Here is an 18,008-nt window from a genome sequence, read left to right on the forward strand (position 1 = left end):
CGTTGTGACATGTTCACCTCATCATCAATATTAATTTTATCTGCAATGTGAGACATTTTTGCCGGTTTTGTTGTCTTCGTACCAGACACTACAGCCTTCATTGTCCTCAGTCATCAATCAGTCTTAACAGTCAACAGCCCATTTCTTCTCGGGATGCCGAGTACCCTCCACTTCTGTTTGCTGTCCTCGCTGTTCTCACAGAAAGAAAGCCTAGTATGTATTTTTTTTAACCTCTCAGCAATGTGTGGCTGAAACACCTACAGTCAGGGTGTCCACTAACCTTTAGCCAATTAGTGTGACTGTGTGCAAACCCCCCTAAAACAAACATCACCGTTTAACTCAGCAAAAGCAATTTCGGAAGCAATCACAGAATGAAGAGGGATCAGGATAGCTTTAATGAAGAGATTTGTAAATAGCAGAGCTGAAATTCAAACTTAAAACTTGCTTTTGTTTTTTGACCTAACATATTTTCAGCAAACCAATGATAAATGTATGCAAGAATTTGAAATCCTGATACACGTCATGATGTCCTATCTGCAAATTACATGAAGGCTGCCGTCAAACAAATGACTTCAAAATCGCTGAATCACGACAACAACTGTACATTTCCAACTTTTTATTGAATATTAAGGTAAATATTTCACATTAATACAGGCTACATAAAGTAGAGCCACTATACGACATGAAATTTACTCTCATTTACCCTTTTTAAGTATGTAAACAATTATACATGTATTTACCACTCTAAAAGGTCTGATTTTTCTCTCTCTCTGTAATCATCTAGGTCTTGGCCGAGAATAAATAGCGCACTGTCCTATTATTGAGCCCTGCAGACCAAGAATGCTTTATGTGGGGCTTAAATGTCAAAATGGCTATGCTACTCAAAATGTATCCTGTTGCACAGGCAATCGATTTGTTCATAGACGGTGGTGAACATGTTAAAGCCCACACTGGATTCTCTCTCTCCCTCTCTCTTTTTAGTTAGGCACATCAAAGGTGTCCGTCTCTCAAATTTCATAACTCTTCTACTTTTAAGGGGACACTCCTAGGTTAACATTTGGTAATTAGGTAATTATCTTGTTCTTTAACGTGTACGTCTTGTTACTGCTCCTATGCCTCTCGGACTCTAGGTTTGTTTTTGGGTTTAGTTGACATGATTCAGATGCACATTTCCCACGTGTGGGGCCCAAGTCCCAGGCCAGACCTGAAACGACAAGATTTTACCAGTTAGAAAAAGTAACAAACAAAACACGCTTCATTATTTTCTTTCTACTTCTTATGTCAATAAGAGCATTTAATATAAATAAATAAATAAAAACTTCACCTAAACAACTACAGATATTTTAACAAGCCCTAAAAGAAAACAAGCGTTACCTGCTGTGGGTCTGAATTCTCAGCCGAGCTGGGCATGACTTTTAGGATTGGGTTCCAGGCAGGGTCAGTGGTGTGAAGCCCATTGTATATGGGGCCTCCAGGACCCTCAGCCATCTGAGGATGGGGTGGGATCATCGTGCCTCCATACATTGGCAACCCCTATTAAGATACACAAATATTTCTTATTTAAACATAATTTTAAAGAATATGTTAAATTACATGAATTTACATTACATTAATATAGTTTTACTAAAATACATCAAAAATACCATTATTAAAATTAAATAATGAATCATGACAGCTACCACCTGTATTTAAGGTATGACAGAACAGCATTAAATATGTCTCGGAAATATCCAAGCAACTGTGTAGTTCCCAAGCTCATTTCTATCTAATAATTGTGTTCCAAATGAAACTACAAAAGCCACAATTTTTATACTTTATATTTATTGGCTAGCCTTTAGTAACCGCTTCATCCTAATTCACGGAGTCCGGGTCACCTGGAAAGTCTGGGTATATCTTGATAGGCCACATACCATTGCTCAGTGAAAGAAGAGGCATTTCTGTCCTCCATCATCATCATGTGACCCTAACCAATGTCTAGGTTTAGATAAAAGGCAAATAGGACCCTCATTGAAACATGGTTCAAACATCTGCTTAATGACGGCATGAACTACAGCTCATCCGATTTCAAGTAACTGGGATGAAGCAAAAGTTAGCCTTACCCTCCCAGATCAGTTGCTGTTGTGTATGAGGTCCTGTTAGTGGGTGCCAATTAGCAATGTATAAAACGAGATGTAGAAATGCCAATGCTAATAGGGCAGCACAGTGGCTAAGTGGGTAGCACTGTCGCCTCACAGCAAGAAGGTCCTGGGTTCGATCCCCAGATGGGGCGGTCCGGGTCCTTCCTGTGTGGGGTTTGCATGTTCTCCCCGTGTCTGTGTGGGTTTCCTCCCACAGTCCAAAGACATGCAAGTGAGGTGAATTGGAGTCACTAAATTGTCCATGACTGTGTTTGATATAACCTTGAGAAGTGATGAACCTTGTAATGAGTAACTACCGTTCATGTCATGAATGTAACCAAAGTGTAAAAAAATGACGTTAAAATCCTAATAAACAAACAAACAATCCAACGCTAATATAATAATTCCTGCCTTTGATGGTGTATATTTTGTTTGTGGATTATTGTTCAGTAGTTAGGTAAAATGGTGACTTCACGAATTTCTAAACTGCCAAATGCTATAAAACCATAATTACAAACTTATTATTTAAAGCATGCTATGCTAAATGCCTTTAAATCTAAATGCCTCTAACCTTTGGAAAATCCATGAAGTTGGTGGGCATGGGCTGATGGAAGGTATTGGATGGAGCCACAATGCCAGTATCATCACGCTCCATAGCCTGGTGCTGAGAAAAAGCTGATTGCTCCTGCATCTGCTGGTGCATCACAGGCCCTCCCATCATCGGCTGAGACCAGCCCGACATTGCCTCTGTAAAGAACAACGGTAGTTAAGTACTTCAATCAATAACGCAAAGGCCGTAAATAAAATCTTTTCCCCTGCTGTTCACTTACCAGATGCACTGCCGACTCCAAAAGACCATATGCCACCCTGTCCAACCGGCGGTGTATAACTGGTGGGTAAGATGGTGTGGTTAACAGAGCCAGTCTGCCGAATCCGAGCCAGGCGTTCTGTGCCGATAGGCGGGGGCACTTTGCGATCTTGCTGGCTGGAACTGCTGGGCTTGGCTTGGATCAGCGCATGTGTCACAGTGGATGTGCACAAGGGGGAAGACGCTCCAGATGACACAGAGGGCGCCGGAGACTCACCTGAAAATAACAATAAAAATGTGCTTGTTAAAAACATTGTGTGGAATGTGAAGTATCTATCCATTTTTATTTTACATAAATGTCAATGTATCCATACAGGATGTGGAGGCGCTCCATGGATGAGGGGAAAAGTGCTGGCGGCTGAAAGATGGTGTACCAACGGGAGCAGGGCCTTGAAGAAACACAGGGCTGGCTGACATGCTTGTAGTAAAGCTGGTGAGTGCAGTGGAAGAGGAGATTGCGTTGCCTGTGGGGTCCATTGGGTGCATGCCTAAGAAACAAAAAGCTACAAGTCAGACTAGGAGTCAAGTTACAAGTGACAATGGTACTGACAAATGCCATGTCACTGGATCTTTGCGCGATTTTGGATGGAACAGATGGAAACTTTTGGCAATGCACACTGGACCAGTGCCATTCCATCACATGGCTTTAGACCCACCACAAAAACAACAGCAGTCTGTTTTAGTAGACTACACACTAGACAAAAAAAGAAACTGATTGGAAATCGACTCAATGACATATCCACACAAACTACAATAGGTCACTTACTGGTCAAAGAACATTTGGGGCAATTTATATTTTATTGGATTGCTGAGTGACTTGTATGTCATATAGAAAGTACAATTTTACCCAACATTAGTTGATCAATAAAATAAGTTTAGACTGAATAAATGATTCTTTTTGGTTGCTCCTGTATCTAGGTCACCACAGCGGATCATTGCACCGAATATTTGATTTGGCACAGTTTTTACACCGGATATCCTTCCTGCCGCAACCCCTTCTATTTTTCTAGGCTTGGGTATGACACTAAGGGTGCAGTCCACACTGGCTAGGTTCACTTAACTCCATGTGCCTTTTAAGTTATAATCATGTCAAAGACAGAGTCTGCTTATGAACAATAAAGTTGAGTTAGTTTTGCAGCATGTTTTGAGAGCATGCATAGGGGTATCACTCACCAATAGGACTAGAGACTATTCTCTGGGACGTGCAGCGATATCCTGGGGCCTTGGATCCATCGGGAGGGGGCATAGCACTCTCTATCTGGCCCATTCCACTTATGTAGGCAGGTGGGCCGTTGTAGGGCTGTTCTGGAGGATTGCACGTAGAAAGGTGGCAGGATCCCCCCCACACCTGGTTGTTGCCAACCTGGTTACTTTCGAAAATGCTCGAGAAGTGATTGAAAAGAGCCGCAGGGCCAAAGTTGGGTGGCATCTGACCCTTGCCACTGTGAATATGCATCTTTGAGCCATTCATCATACCCATAGTGGAGGACATCTGAAGTGATGTGGGTGGCATGTTTGCTGGGGCCAAGCTGGGCTGAGCGGGCTGTTGCTGTTTGTGAGGCTCCTGTGGTGGACCTGGAGGCACAAAGACAGACTGCTGCTCCTGCAACGGGGCTCCGGGTGCCATTGGGTAGTACGGCGTAGGAGGCTGCAATCGTGGCGACACACCTTGTGCAGCAGGCGTAGAGTAGTGTGTTAAGGTGCTGCTGGTAATCGTGACAGTGCTGCTGACTGTACTGGGTGGTCCGGGTCGAGAGACAGGCAGGATGACACCAGGTTGTGATGTAGATGAGGAGCTAGGCTCTGTGTTGGAGGAGAATGGCATGGGCAGCTGCTGCCTGCCCTCCACTTGCACAGGCAGCGTAGGTTGTGCTGAGGGAGATACAGGGAAGTGCAGGGTGGCTGAGGGACTTGAAGCCTCACAGAGGGAGCTGGAAACAGGAACAGCCAGATCAGTGGCTGGCTTTTCTTTAGCAGGAGTACCAGCTGTCGAGAGGTCTTGCTTGGGCGCTGAATGATGCTGTGTAGGTGGGGCGATAGGGGTGGGCAAAGGTGGAGGGGTTGTGGGAGTGGTAGGAGAACAGGTGGTCGTCACAGGAGGAGCCTGAGTAGCAAGAGTACTGCTGGCGGTAGTGGTCGCTACAGATGCGGATCCGGACTTGGGCTCAGCAGCAAAGAGTTGCTTCTTTACAGACGTGGGCGTGGGTGTTTTTGAGGGGGCAGTGCTTGTAGGTGAGGCAGTTGAACCAGGGGTGACGGGAGCACTCGACAACGGTGCAGGATGCTCTGCGGTACAAGGAGCGGAGTTTGAAGGACGTGGAACAGCATTGCCACTGTGTTTGGGCGAGCTGTTGGCACTGCCGGGGCTCACAGGACGCACAGGGAAAGGGCCCCATGTATTAGGCGAAGGAGAGAAGGTGCCACCAAACTGTGCCATGGGCAGACGTGGGTGACGGATCTGGTGCATGGTCTGGGCTGCTATCAGAGCCAGCTGGGGATGGGTGTAAGCCAGTGGTGGCAGAGAGACGAAAGGGGGTCTGACTCCAGGAGCCGACATTTTACATAACTTGCCAGGCTGCTGAGTGGTTGAGTTGTTGGAGGACTGAAAGGACATACTGGAGGAGGGCACAACTTTTGAATTGGCCGCGGTAGTGCTGGTGGCCCCAGTGGAGGTGGTGTAGGTGGAGCAGATTTTGGTGTTAGTGCCAGGCTGGCGAATATGGTTACGAGGTATTAAGTCCTCCAGCTCTTTGGCGGGGTCCTGGATCAGCGCATTGATCAGCTGGACAGCATATCGTGTAGACTCTGTTCCACCTCTAAAAAACGGAGGCACAAGATAGGATGTATTAATATCTTTTTGATTAATCAAAGTGTAGTGCAATGACTCTGAACTAAATGAAATGAAGGCATGTACCTGATAGTGATCATTCTCTCGCCATTCTTGTCCTTCTGTTTGTCAACATCTATGTGTGCACCCGTCACATCTTGAATAGCTGTGATATTGCAGCCACCTCTGCCCATGATCCGAGACACGACAGAGGCTGGTACTGAGAGCTTCTTTGACCTAAAACACATCACATCAAATATTTGTTAAAATGTTATCTATGCATTTATCCCTTTTTCTCATAATGTAGTCGTATCCAATTACCCATTTGTATCTCTCCTTTACTGCTGCAGACCCCTATCCAGAACAAGGACGGCTGTACCTAACACACACCCCCTCCTGCACGAGGCATCGGTATCGCACACAGAGTCACGCACTGCTGTACATTATTTACAGTCTCTGCGCAGGCGCAACTGCAGCAGTGATGAGGAATTCCATCTGATCACACTCCTTCAGAAATAGCCAATCAAGTCTGTGTAGGTGACCGGTTGGCAGATAGCAGAGCCGAGATTCTAACATAATAGCTTAAGATCTTAGCACATTTTTTCCGCTGCACCACCTGAGCGCCCTCAACACAAATATTTATTTTCCCTTAAGTTTGTAAATTACAAACTGTTTTGCTTACCTTCGGACGACCTCCTTCCATCCTTCCTCTCTCTTCTGGCCCCTTTTGGGACTAGTGAGGTTCATCTTGCTGTTGGGTGAGGTGACGGGCAGTGAAATGGTCTTGAAGGATGACGGCAGGGAACTGTCAATAATAATGTCATGAGGTCTGTGAAAAATCATATATAGATAATAACATTTACTCCTGGCAAGCACTAAAAAACTAAAATAACAATAAAAATGTTGCAATGTTTTCTACTGATAACCACCCATATACTTAAAGGTGCATGGGGTAAAATGTAAACTACAGAAGTAGATTTTGTTTGGGGTTTAAAATCATTTGGATTCTTTTAGCATTTCAGCATTTCTAAACATTGCCTCGACTTCTGTATCTTAAAAAAATTATATGAAATGTCACATATTGCACATATTTTTAGATATAGTATATGTATTTCTTATGTATACTCACATATGTTTTGTACAATAATCTACCAATCTACCACCAATTCATAAAGCAGGAATGTTATGTAGTACTAAAAAATCTGTCCTGCCTGATCAATGTAAGATGACCAGTACTGTGACTTTACAGTAAAGTAAATTACTGGCTAAATCTTTACTGCTAGCTACATTTCTACAATTGCACAATACATGGAGAAAATGCCAAAACACATTTAGTTAAGCTAAATGTTTAAATAGTAAACATTTAATTAAGTTAAGCTTGTGTGGTGTAATGGTAACAACCTGCTGCTGGTAGAAGCAGGGTTCTAATCACAGGATGGGCTCACAAATATAGAAGGCACATGGTGGTACGTGATTAGTCATTAGGGGGACACATATCAGTGTATCCTTAGTGCCAAATAAAATATGTGGACAAATGATCTGCTGTGGCATACATTCATTCGTTCTAAGACTTAAAGCATTCGTTTATGGAAAGCATTCTTACGCTTGCTATAGCAGCAATATGAGCCTTTCTAATCCAACAGCCAAGTCAGTTTAACCCAAAACACAGTCTGCCTGTGCTGGTGAAACTAATCTTGCCCAGGTGACAAAGCGGGATATTCTGCTAGCACACCAGCTCTGAGATTCTGAACACCTTGGTCTGAATCTCAGCTCCGCTACAGGTTGGCTGGGCGCCATCTAGCAGGCACAATTGGCAGTGCCTGCAGCAGACAAAATTGGCCACCGAGTCTGCTGGTGAGGGTACTGAGGGTACATATGCCTGCTCCACACCCCTTCCGACATGTGCACAGCCCTTCAACCCCTTCTTTTTCACCCCTGCCTTGGTGAATTCGCACACAAGGCTCATCCACTTCTGCACAGGCGAAAAAGAAGGGGTTGAGGGACTGTGCACACATCGGAAGGGGCATGGAGCAGGCAAATATACCCTCCTCGAACGCAATCGGGATCCCCAGCAACGGATACGCTCAAACAGGAGAAATTGCATAAATAAACAGAAAAAATAAAACAAATCTTACTTCTGTGGTTTGGAAATGGACACGGTGACCTTCTCCTCCCGAGAAAAGGGATGTGATGGAGCCGGTCTCTTCTCACCCAGTCTCTTCTCACCCAGTTGCTGGCTTGACCCTGCAGGGGTTGAGGAAGAGAACAAGGTGGACGAGGGCATTATGTCAGTCATCTCCTGGCTTTTACTGCCGTTGCTGCTTTCACTGTTGCAGTCTGTGCTATCCAGGTTGTCCGAGTCACTGGTGCCACCAGGTGCCCCACCGCCTCGAGGCTCGCCATGGATCTTGTTTCTGTCTGCTTTCTGTTGCGCCAGCGCCACCTGGGGGTCTTGTAGGATGATAGGCTCACTGGGTGTGGTCTTGTTCTTTTTATTTTTTCGATTAGTGCTGGGCGTTGTAACAATGTTGGCTCGCTTCTTCCCAAAGGCATTAGTGAAGGTGGTGGAGGTGGCGGAGATGCCGATAGTCGTGGTGGTAGTGGCGCTCGGGGGCTCGATAGGGACCTCTGGCTCTGCAGATGAGAAAGTAGTAATTAATAAATCAAAATACTACACAACTATATTTAATACAGACAGACAAGCAAAGTAACACACGTACCATCAGCAGAGTCTTCCTTCTGGTCCTGTGTCTCAAAAAACGTATCCTTCACTTTGGCCTCCTCTTCCTCAAGCTTCTTCTTTTGCTCCTCTTTCTTCTTCTTGCGCTTCTCTTTGCGCTTCTCTCTCTTCGCTGCCAAAGCTTGTTTTTTGCTTTCTTCACGGGACTATAGTCAAGCAGGAAAAAAAAAGCAAAACATGGAATCAGTTCAAGTAATGTAAAAAATAAATAAAAGGGGCCCAGACCCGAAGGTATTAACATACCATTTACAACAATTTTATTTATAATGCAAGTTGAGAAAGGTTTTTAATGCTCTCCTGCTTGTTCATTTGTTGCAAATGTATACAAACACCACATGTTCAGTGCAGAAAGCTTGTCATTAATCAAACTTTTGTTGGTAACTGAATGGGCTGAAAGTAAACTTTGTTTACCCTATGTACACCAACCATTTTATTTTACTACGTGAACACAATGGTTATTTCAGTTTAGCTTCCATATTAAGAGTGCAACAGAAGCTGTGTCATGTAATCATCAAAGTATAATATATTAGTTTTAACAGTGAAAACATGAAAATGAAAGCTGGGTGGAGTGAATTTACAAGACAGCACTGACGCCTGCTATGTTATATGGCTTGGAGGCCATGGCACTGCCTTAAAGACAGGAGAGGGAGCTGAAAGTGGCAGAGATGACGATGCTGTGATTCCCATTGTTTCAAGATTAGGAACAAGTTCATTAGAGGGACAGCACAGGTAGGATGGTTTAAAGACAAAGTTAGGTGAGATGGTTTGGGCATGTGCAGAGGAGTTATGAGAGTAATATTAGAAGAAGCTGCTGAGGATGGAGCCGCCAGAGGGGAGTAAGACCAAGGAGGAGATTTATGGATGTGATGAGGGAAGATGATGTTACAGGTATGTAGTATATTAAAGTGGAGCATTAATATTTAATAATATATACACATCACTTAGTCTTAGAAAGTAAGTGTACTAAAAATATTTATGTTGATGTTTACTTTTATAGATGCATGTTAGTTTATTATTATTTAGTTTTACCTTTGCCGTGCATAAAAGTCTCACTTAATAATTATTTGGCTCATACAATGCATTTAATTTTTGGATAATAGTTATTTTACAATTTTAACAGAAGAACTGCAGCATTTTTTTGTGCTGTACTTGGTGCTGCTTGCAATCCTCCAGTGCATTAACCAGTTATTATAACAGTCGTGAGTGAGGAGCATTAAAAGCCCCATTACTATGTAGTTCTTTAAATTTGAACTAATCCATTGTTTGTATAAAATTTCACTAGAACATTACCAACACACCATTACATCCTCCCACACTTCCCAGTAAGCAGAAGATAATTACAGTGGTTAATTCTTTACCATTACATTGTAGTATGTGCCATGCAGCTCAGTGTGCTTTGATCTCTCATCCTTTGATCTTTTCAACCCTCCTTCAAGGCCTAACTGTAATGTAAAGTCCAAGCAGTATAAACCCTTTAACACACCTTTTCAAGATCAAGCTCCTTTAACAGAATGCTTGCGTTCTTGTTAGCCTCAGCAGCCTGTTGGTCTTTGGCTTTGACTATGGTCTCCATGCACTGATGACACTTCTTTAGCAGCTCCTGAAATGAAAAACAGATAAGACAGATCAGCCAAGCGTTAAAACCTCACATTCGAACACAGAAAGCTTCAAATTTAAAGTCTATTTGGTCCAAAATGAATCTAATACCTTGTCTGCGATAGTGGCGATGTATCTCATGCATTCGATGTCAGAGGGGAACTGATTCACCTCCTTCACCAAGTACTGGACCACTTTCACATGCCCCTAAAATAAAAAAAGAAATAAATAAATAAAGACAACTGACTTTATTTGCTCACCAAGCAATGACATGGTAAAGAGGCTGGATAAGCCTGGAAAAGCTGTTTTGCTTACCTTGCGGAATGCTGCCATGAGAGGTGTGATCTTGCGGTTGTCTGCTGCATCAACATCTGCTCCTGCCTGCACCAGCAGCTGCACCACATCGAAATGGCCCCCATTTGCAGCTAGCCACAGAGGAGTGTTCCCCTTCTTATTGCGCACGTCGATGTGAGCTCCCCTGCAGGAATGGACAGGAAAAAAGAGCAACATCATTAAAAATTAAAAAAAATTAAAAAAAATATGCAACCACCCTTACGAATGGATTGGCTGGTTGAATTATCATGCTGACATAGACATAATTTTTTTTTCTATTTATTTATGCGTTTTCTTAATTTTTCTCCCAGTTTAGCATAGCCAATTAGTCTTCCGCTGCTGGGGATGCCGATTGCATTTTAGGAGGGTATATCTGCCTGCTCCACGCCCCCTCCGAGGCATGCGCCGTCCCTCAAACCCTTCTTTTTTGCCCGTGCCTCGGTGGATTGAACAGGCACCTCTGTCTGCTAACCAGGCCAGTTTTGTCTGTGCAGGCACTGCCAATTGTGCCTGCTAGATGGCACCCACCCAACCAGTAGCAGAGCAGAGATTCAAACCAGGGTGTTCAGAATCTCAGTGCTGGTGTGCTAGCGGAATATCCCACTGTGCCACCTGGCACAGTCAGGTCTGCATACCTGTTAATGAGAAGCTCACAGAACTTGTAGTGGCCCTTGTCTGCGGCGATGGTGAGAGCTGTGTCACGAGAGGAGGGGACAGGAGGGGCATTGACATCCGCACCCTTATCCAGCAGCACACGGCCCACCTCAGCATAGCCGCCCGAAGCAGCTTCCATAAGAGGTGTGAGTCCCGTCTGAGAAAAAGAGGTTAGAGATAAGTGAGTGTTTAATAAAATAAAGGGAATTTTTTTTTGCTGTAGTAGAAGTCAAAAATCTATTGAAATAGCAGTGACTGACCTTAGCTCGGTGTTCCACATTAGCCTTGCGGTCCAGCAACAGGCTGACCACCTCAGCACGCCCCTGAAAGCAGGCCAGCGTTAGCGCTGTGTTACGATTGGTTTCAATCTGAGCATTGATGTCGGAGCCCATGTCCAGCAGCAGCTTTACCGCAGGTACATGGCCATTCATGGCAGCCAGCATTAGAGGAGAGATGCCCAGCTTGCTGCCAGTCCTATAAAATCATAAATAAAAAAACAAAGCTCATTAAAATGAAAGAGATGTGCCTCAGGTAGATTTACAATACAATATGATACAATAAAATGATACTAATCAAGGTTTTCTTTTATTTTTATGAAAATTGCTCAGTGCCCCAGTCAGATGTCATAAAGACGAGCATTCTTCATACTGAGGAACTACAGAAAGTTGCATAAACTACAGCTAGATTTGCTAACCTGGAATTGATCTCGGCTCCAGCGTTGAGGAGAATTTTAATGATGTTGACGTAGCCCCCTGACGCAGCCAGGCTAAGCGGAGTGTAGTCTGACACGTTCCGATGCTCTTTGTTAGCGCCGCGGAGAAGCAACAGTTCCACCACCTGCACACAAATGTTTAAACTTACTTTCTGAAGAATCAACCCATGCAACTATAAGTAGCTTGAGAAATTTCGAAGGGGGTAGAGGTACACAAACCACCAAAACCAATGTTTCTAAACAGTTTGGTCTTGACTCAAATCTACACTTTGCACTCGGTCTAATCACACTAGAAAATGGTCATTTTAGATCTTATGTTGTTAAAACACACCTCTTGTCTGCCACCTGAGCAGGCCAGGGAGAGAGGGGTGTCTTTGGTCCTCTCAGACTGAGCCTCAATATCTCCTCCTTTATCTAAGAGGATCTCTACAACGCCGACATGACCTGCCGTGGCAGCAAGGATCAGAGGGGTGAAGCCTGTAGATGTAAGGAAAAACACAAAGGGACAAAAAGGTTAGAAGAAAATTTTTTATTATTATTTTTAAAATCAAAGCATGAAATCTAAACTGGGTAGTTTTGGGAACTTGGGTTACAATTATGCCCACCTAAATTAATCTGAAGCAATTTTAACGTTGTTATCTGTCATGTACCATGTGATCACTTGTTTTGCTCTGTCCCCTAAAAACCAGCCAGTAGGTGGAGTGGTTACATAAAATTGAATGTAGGTGTGCATGTACTGTTTGTCATAAATATGACAACATGGCATTATGAAAACATTCACTGCAGGAATCAGTGTTTTTTAGATTTGTAGAATAAGAGCGTGGGATTTCTGATGTTCCTCACACCCAGGGAGAATTAACAGCTTGCACTTGGTATTAATAGGATGGCCTTCAGAGTCACTGTGACCCTCAAATGGCTACTAAAAATGAATGTTAATTTTAAAAAAGTGCAGCTTTAAAGATAATCATGATTAGCTATTTAAAATTACAATGCAATCAAAGTTGTGTAGTCCAAGCAAGTACAATGTTTTTTCCCATTAAAATAATTTTTGACAAAAAAGCTTAAGCAAACTGGATTAAAAACATGGAAAATGCATCTGTTCTACACTACTAGTCAATGAAATCTTGCACCTTCTAGTATACAGTGTCACACTGATTTCTTGGGTGCAGAGTTCTTTCCCCAGCTAGATACAGTGACGTTTTCTTATAAATAACTTTAAGGAAAAATACTGGTGTTAGGAAGTATTACTGGTGTTACACAGGCTTTTCTGTTCTTGAGGAAAACTGTTTACCTTCAAAATAAACAAGATCTGTATATTTAGACAAGAGAACATTGGCCTGGTTCTTCTGAATAAAAATGTATTTTAAATATCAGGGCAAACTAAGAAATCAGCAATACACCAGATGGACTAAAGTATCAGGACACCCCTACTAATTATTGAATCCATGTGTTTCAGCAACAACAGTAGCTAACAGGTGTAATACATCAATTATAAAAAGGACCTTGTATGCTTCCAACTTCGCATCAACAGTTTAAGAAAGGGCCTATAAATGTTCCAGCATAACTGTGCCAATGTGCAACTGTGCCTTCACAGAGCTCGAACATCAGCACCACTGAACAGCTTTGGAATGAACTGAATCATTAATTGAGGCTTGCTTGACCAACATCAGTACCCAGCAATTCAAAGGGCACAAAGTTTTGTGAGAAGCCTTCTCAGAAATGTGGTGGCTGTTATAGCTGAAAAGATCACAGGGATCACTCTAAATTAATGATCAGGTGTCCAAATTGGCCATATACTGTAATTGAGATGTTATAGTTGTTACTTTGTCTGTTATGGATTTGATTTAGTTGTATCTAAATAAACAACTGGAAAAAATCTGACTGTAAAAAAAACATTGGCAGCACACCTCTTTGGTGTCATCGTTTGGCGAGTCTTGTTTGCATAGTATTGCAAAAATGCATTGCAAAAAGAGTATACTACTGATGCCTTAGAAACGTTTTTAGTAAACATGCCTATTAAGAATGTCAAAAATTAGCCAATGAGCACATAACAACTGATTTGAATTAGGAGCAGATCTAAGACAGCTGGTGTAGAAAATATGACACCATATAGCATGCTCACCCCCCCAGACATTCACATCTTTTTACCTTTTTAACTCTGCATTCAATAAAGTCCCAGAGAGAGCTGCATTATGCTCAAAGAGAAACACTAAGCTTCTCAGATCATCTATATCCAGTGCTGACGCCCAACCAGACAAACAGAGGCCGCAACGGTACAACCACAATAAATCGGTGGCAATAAATGATCCTTTTTCTCTCTTACATAGGAACAGTCAATTGTGCCCATTGATGCCAAGATTCAAACCTCAGCGGTGGTGGGCTAACCCTGTGCCACCCTGAGCACCACTGTTAATACACTTACTAAAATATTACAAATTACTATTGGTGTGAGTAAAGCCTAACCTTTTTTATCTCGGTGCTCGATGTTGGCCCCTCGCGCAATGAGAACAGACACCAGTTCCTCATGGCCACCTGCACAGGCCAGGGTCAGAGCAGTGTCATGATTGCTCTCCGTCTGAAAGCAAGAGAAATAAAAGTGAACCACTTGCAATACACACAGCCCTGCTCATACTTTAGTCAGTTTTACAGTCCTGTTTTCTTTTGCAAACCCTCAAATGAATCGGTTTTGGCTAGAAACACAACATCGGTATGAACTTTAGGCTTACGTGTGCGTCGATGTCTACAGATGGATAGAGTGGAAGCATGGAGGGCGGGGAGACAGTGTTCATGGGCGTCTGTGTTGAGGGCTGAGGTATGGGTGAGGTCGTAGTGTTCAACATAGGCACTCTGCTGCTCACTGCTGCAGAGGGGAATCCAAGTGTACAGTTAGTTACAAAAAAATGGTACTAATGTAAAAAAAAATGGTTAAAATTGATTAAATTAAGCAAATGAAAGGCCGGCCACACACCTGCCATGATGTCATCTAGCGTGTCATGGAGTGTCTGTGCAGGCGTCGCCACCATTAGGCCGTCCGGTGACTGCGCAAGGAGACCGGGCCCAAGTCCCGACAACTGCTGGCCCAACATTACCCTCTGCAGATCAGGGCTGCTGCTGCTGGGGTATTCTGCACTGCCAAAGTCTGTGGACTGCTGCACGTTCATGGGCTGAATGGGGACAAAGCTGGATTGCAGAGGGGGAGATGGGGAAGCTTGCAAGCCATGGGGCTGAGGAGGAGGCGGCGGCTGTTGTCCTCCATCTCGGTACAGAATGGTGTCGACCTGTGGCAGCTCGGTGGAGTCTCCCTCGTCGTCGTCCTCATCCTCGTCGTCTTCGTCCCCCTCGTCCTCTTCGTCGCTGGCAGGGCCGGGCTGGTGGTCCTCAATGCTGTTATCGTCCTCGACGATGGAACTGGAGCCCAGCTGCGTGGCTTGCGGTGGCAGGGGTGTGCCGGGCGCCTCCACCCCTGCCGTCTGGCCCGGGTCCTCTTTCACCTTGGGCTCCATGTACTCTTTGGTAAACTGCTGCTGCGTTTTAAGCTGCAGCTGCCGCTCCACCTTCTGCAGCTCCTTGAGGATCTTTTTCTTTTTCTGCACCTGCTCTTCACGGTTCTTCTTCAGCTCCTCAATCTTGTCTTTGGTGAGCGGCTCGCCCTGGATCAGCTCCAGTGACTGCAGCTGGGCCTTCTCGATGGCACTGATGCGCTGGCCCAGTTCGTTTAGCTTGCCCTCGGTCTCTTCCACAATGCACTCCAGTGGCTGGTACGGGTGAAAGGGGGGCAGGAGGTCGGCATCTAGCCCCGCTGTGGCCACTGCATTGCTCTGAAGTGAGCTCAGTCTTTGCTTGGACATAACTGAAGGGCAAAACATGTAGTGGTCAGGTAACACTAACACTGAATTAGGGTCAGATTAATAGCTATATACATAGCAACAAAAGCATTGGATTCATCATGTTAACCACCTGTGACCTTGCTGACACTACATATTCAGGGTTAATAAAAAATAAACCTTTGTTTGTAGCCGGCGGGGGAGTGGCAATGGTGGAGGGCACGCTGTCTGGCTCCTGAGGGGGTACCACCATGGCCAGGGCTTGGAATGGGACTCGAGGAGCCTGTGGATCAAAAGAAAGATCACATATTAAGGAACCGCATCTCCCTCGAAAACATGGCATGGCTTAAATTAACAAGAAAGGAGGCCTAAAAGGTCTCAGATGGATAAATGCGAAGGCTTGTGTAATTAAAGACTTTACCTGAGATGTGTCGTGGGAGGGGGGCGTTAGCTGGGACAGATCCGGCGCGGGGACAGACAAAATGTTGTTTGGGTAGTCTAGCAAATAGGACACCACATTGGTGTGACCACCCTTAGCAGCTTCAATCAACATTGTGGAGCCATCCTGGAAAGAGGAGTGATGAACACTAATTAGAATCCAATAGAGTAAACACATACAGATCACAGAAAAATACAAATGAACTAAGGTTTCAGGACACTTTAGGACAAGTCAAATGTTTGTATTAGCTTTTGGGCTGTGAAATTCTTTGTAAAGTCAGGTGATCAGATTTTATACCAAGATGTTTGTTTGAGACAAACTGTTCATTCTTACACCACAGTAATTTTAAGTCAGTAAGAAACCTTGCATGTGACTGCAGGTTTTCATTCCAACCAGGCAGCAGCATATGTTTAGAGGATTGATAAATGGAACTCATCCTGGTCCGTTTTTGGGTGAAATGGCAACCGACATTGACACAAGCCACAAATTAGCATAAGAAGTTAGGATTAGCTTACCTTCAGTCTGTGAGTAGGGTCTGCACCATGGGCCAGCAACAGCTCCACAACAGCCAGGTGGCCTCCAGCACACGCCAGAGACACTACCGTGTGATCGTTATTAGCCGTCGCTCTGTTTACATTAGCACCTGCAGACACAACATTAGTGAATATTAAAAATAAATAACAATGATAGTAAAATATTACTTAGCACTGCATTATTTATTACTATTTTCACCCAGGTGTGCATACTGAGGCAGAATTTTTTTAATTCCAACTAAATAAATGAATAAAGTCACTGAAACGTGACATCACCATGAGCTTATAAGATGCTGCACAAAGTTTCCTGTTTCAAAGTCAACCTTTAAAGTGTAATAAAGTTTGTTGCTTATTGATTGATCACAGAAATGTCAGGAGCAGAAACCAGTGTTTCATATCCTTTATAATTGGTGCAGTCAAACCCGCTCCTTTTAATAACACCTCACTCATGTCTACCGCTAACCAATTCAATTTATTAGCAGTTCGCCAGCCTGCTAAGAAACATGGGCTGAATCACAAATCTTATTTTTGCAGTGTCACAATAATGGAAGTATTATAATTACTAGAGTGTGGGTTTGCATTTGCCTCTATTAAACACAATGAGGTTTTTTAATTGGGCTGGCTCAGTTGTGCAGTGAAGCACAGAAAGTACACTATGGCCAAAAGTTTGTGGACAGCCCTCCTTATTTTTGGGTTTTGCGGCCTGCAGACCCTGCTCTCTGACCCCAGCTTTCAAATAAGCTAGGATACACAAAGACAATGATTTAAATGAAATGTACATATGTATATTACAAATTACAAGCCTGTATTAGTCATGTGTACATATACACATGTACAGTAGAATAAAATGCTTTTTGCATATTCCAGCATTATTGGAAGCTGGGGTCGGAGCACAGGGTCAGCCATCGTACAGCGCCCATGGGGTTAAGGGCCTTGCTCAAGGGCCCAACAGTGGCTGCATGTCAGAGCTTGGATTCAAACCCACAATCTTCCAGTTGACAGCACAAAGCTCTTCATACCAGGCTACCGCTGTCAATTAAAGGCATTGTGCTTCCACTTTCAGCCACACCAGTTACTAGCAGGTGCATTAAATCAAATAACTTTGGCGACAGTTGGGGAAAGGCCCTTTCCTATTGCAGAATGACAGTGTCACTGTGTACAAAACATGCTCTATAAGGACATGGTTAAACAAGTTGTGTGTGAAGAAACTCCTGTGGCCTGCACAGAATCTTGACCTCAACCCATATAATCAGCAATATGAAAAATTGGAATGCGATGTGTTAGCCAGACATTTTATCCAACATCAGTGTCTGCCCTAAAAAATGAATGGGCAGAATGGGTGAAATTCCCACAGAAACTTTCCAA

General features: G+C 43.7%; 1 protein-coding gene across 3 annotated transcripts in view; it reads right to left on the minus strand.

The window, feature by feature from the left end:
* Positions 1–601: 601 nt before the first annotated feature.
* Positions 602–18,008, minus strand: part of ankhd1 (ankyrin repeat and KH domain containing 1) — a 40,628-nt gene continuing 23,221 nt past the window's right edge. For 2 of the 3 annotated variants that reach the window (XM_063011742.1, XM_063011741.1), the window contains exons 12-34: positions 16,626–16,753; positions 16,093–16,236; positions 15,852–15,954; positions 14,816–15,697; positions 14,574–14,707; positions 14,311–14,422; positions 12,179–12,324; positions 11,830–11,972; positions 11,396–11,609; positions 11,117–11,292; positions 10,464–10,626; positions 10,260–10,355; positions 10,036–10,152; positions 8,533–8,698; positions 7,948–8,446; positions 6,495–6,641; positions 5,900–6,049; positions 4,159–5,801; positions 3,300–3,473; positions 2,948–3,202; positions 2,689–2,864; positions 1,375–1,533; positions 602–1,204 (exon numbers count right to left, since the gene is read on the minus strand). In XM_063011742.1, coding sequence (XP_062867812.1) covers positions 1,145–1,204; positions 1,375–1,533; positions 2,689–2,864; positions 2,948–3,202; positions 3,300–3,473; positions 4,159–5,801; positions 5,900–6,049; positions 6,495–6,641; positions 7,948–8,446; positions 8,533–8,698; positions 10,036–10,152; positions 10,260–10,355; positions 10,464–10,626; positions 11,117–11,292; positions 11,396–11,609; positions 11,830–11,972; positions 12,179–12,324; positions 14,311–14,422; positions 14,574–14,707; positions 14,816–15,697; positions 15,852–15,954; positions 16,093–16,236; positions 16,626–16,753 — 5,987 coding nt within the window. In that variant the 3' untranslated portion in view covers positions 602–1,144. The remainder of the gene's footprint in view (positions 1,205–1,374; positions 1,534–2,688; positions 2,865–2,947; positions 3,203–3,299; positions 3,474–4,158; positions 5,802–5,899; positions 6,050–6,494; positions 6,642–7,947; positions 8,447–8,532; positions 8,699–10,035; positions 10,153–10,259; positions 10,356–10,463; positions 10,627–11,116; positions 11,293–11,395; positions 11,610–11,829; positions 11,973–12,178; positions 12,325–14,310; positions 14,423–14,573; positions 14,708–14,815; positions 15,698–15,851; positions 15,955–16,092; positions 16,237–16,625; positions 16,754–18,008) is intronic. The other variant, XM_063011743.1, reaches the window with a different exon arrangement.

This window comes from Trichomycterus rosablanca, chromosome 16 (genome assembly GCF_030014385.1).
Source record: "Trichomycterus rosablanca isolate fTriRos1 chromosome 16, fTriRos1.hap1, whole genome shotgun sequence".
NCBI lineage: Eukaryota > Metazoa > Chordata > Actinopteri > Siluriformes > Trichomycteridae > Trichomycterus > Trichomycterus rosablanca.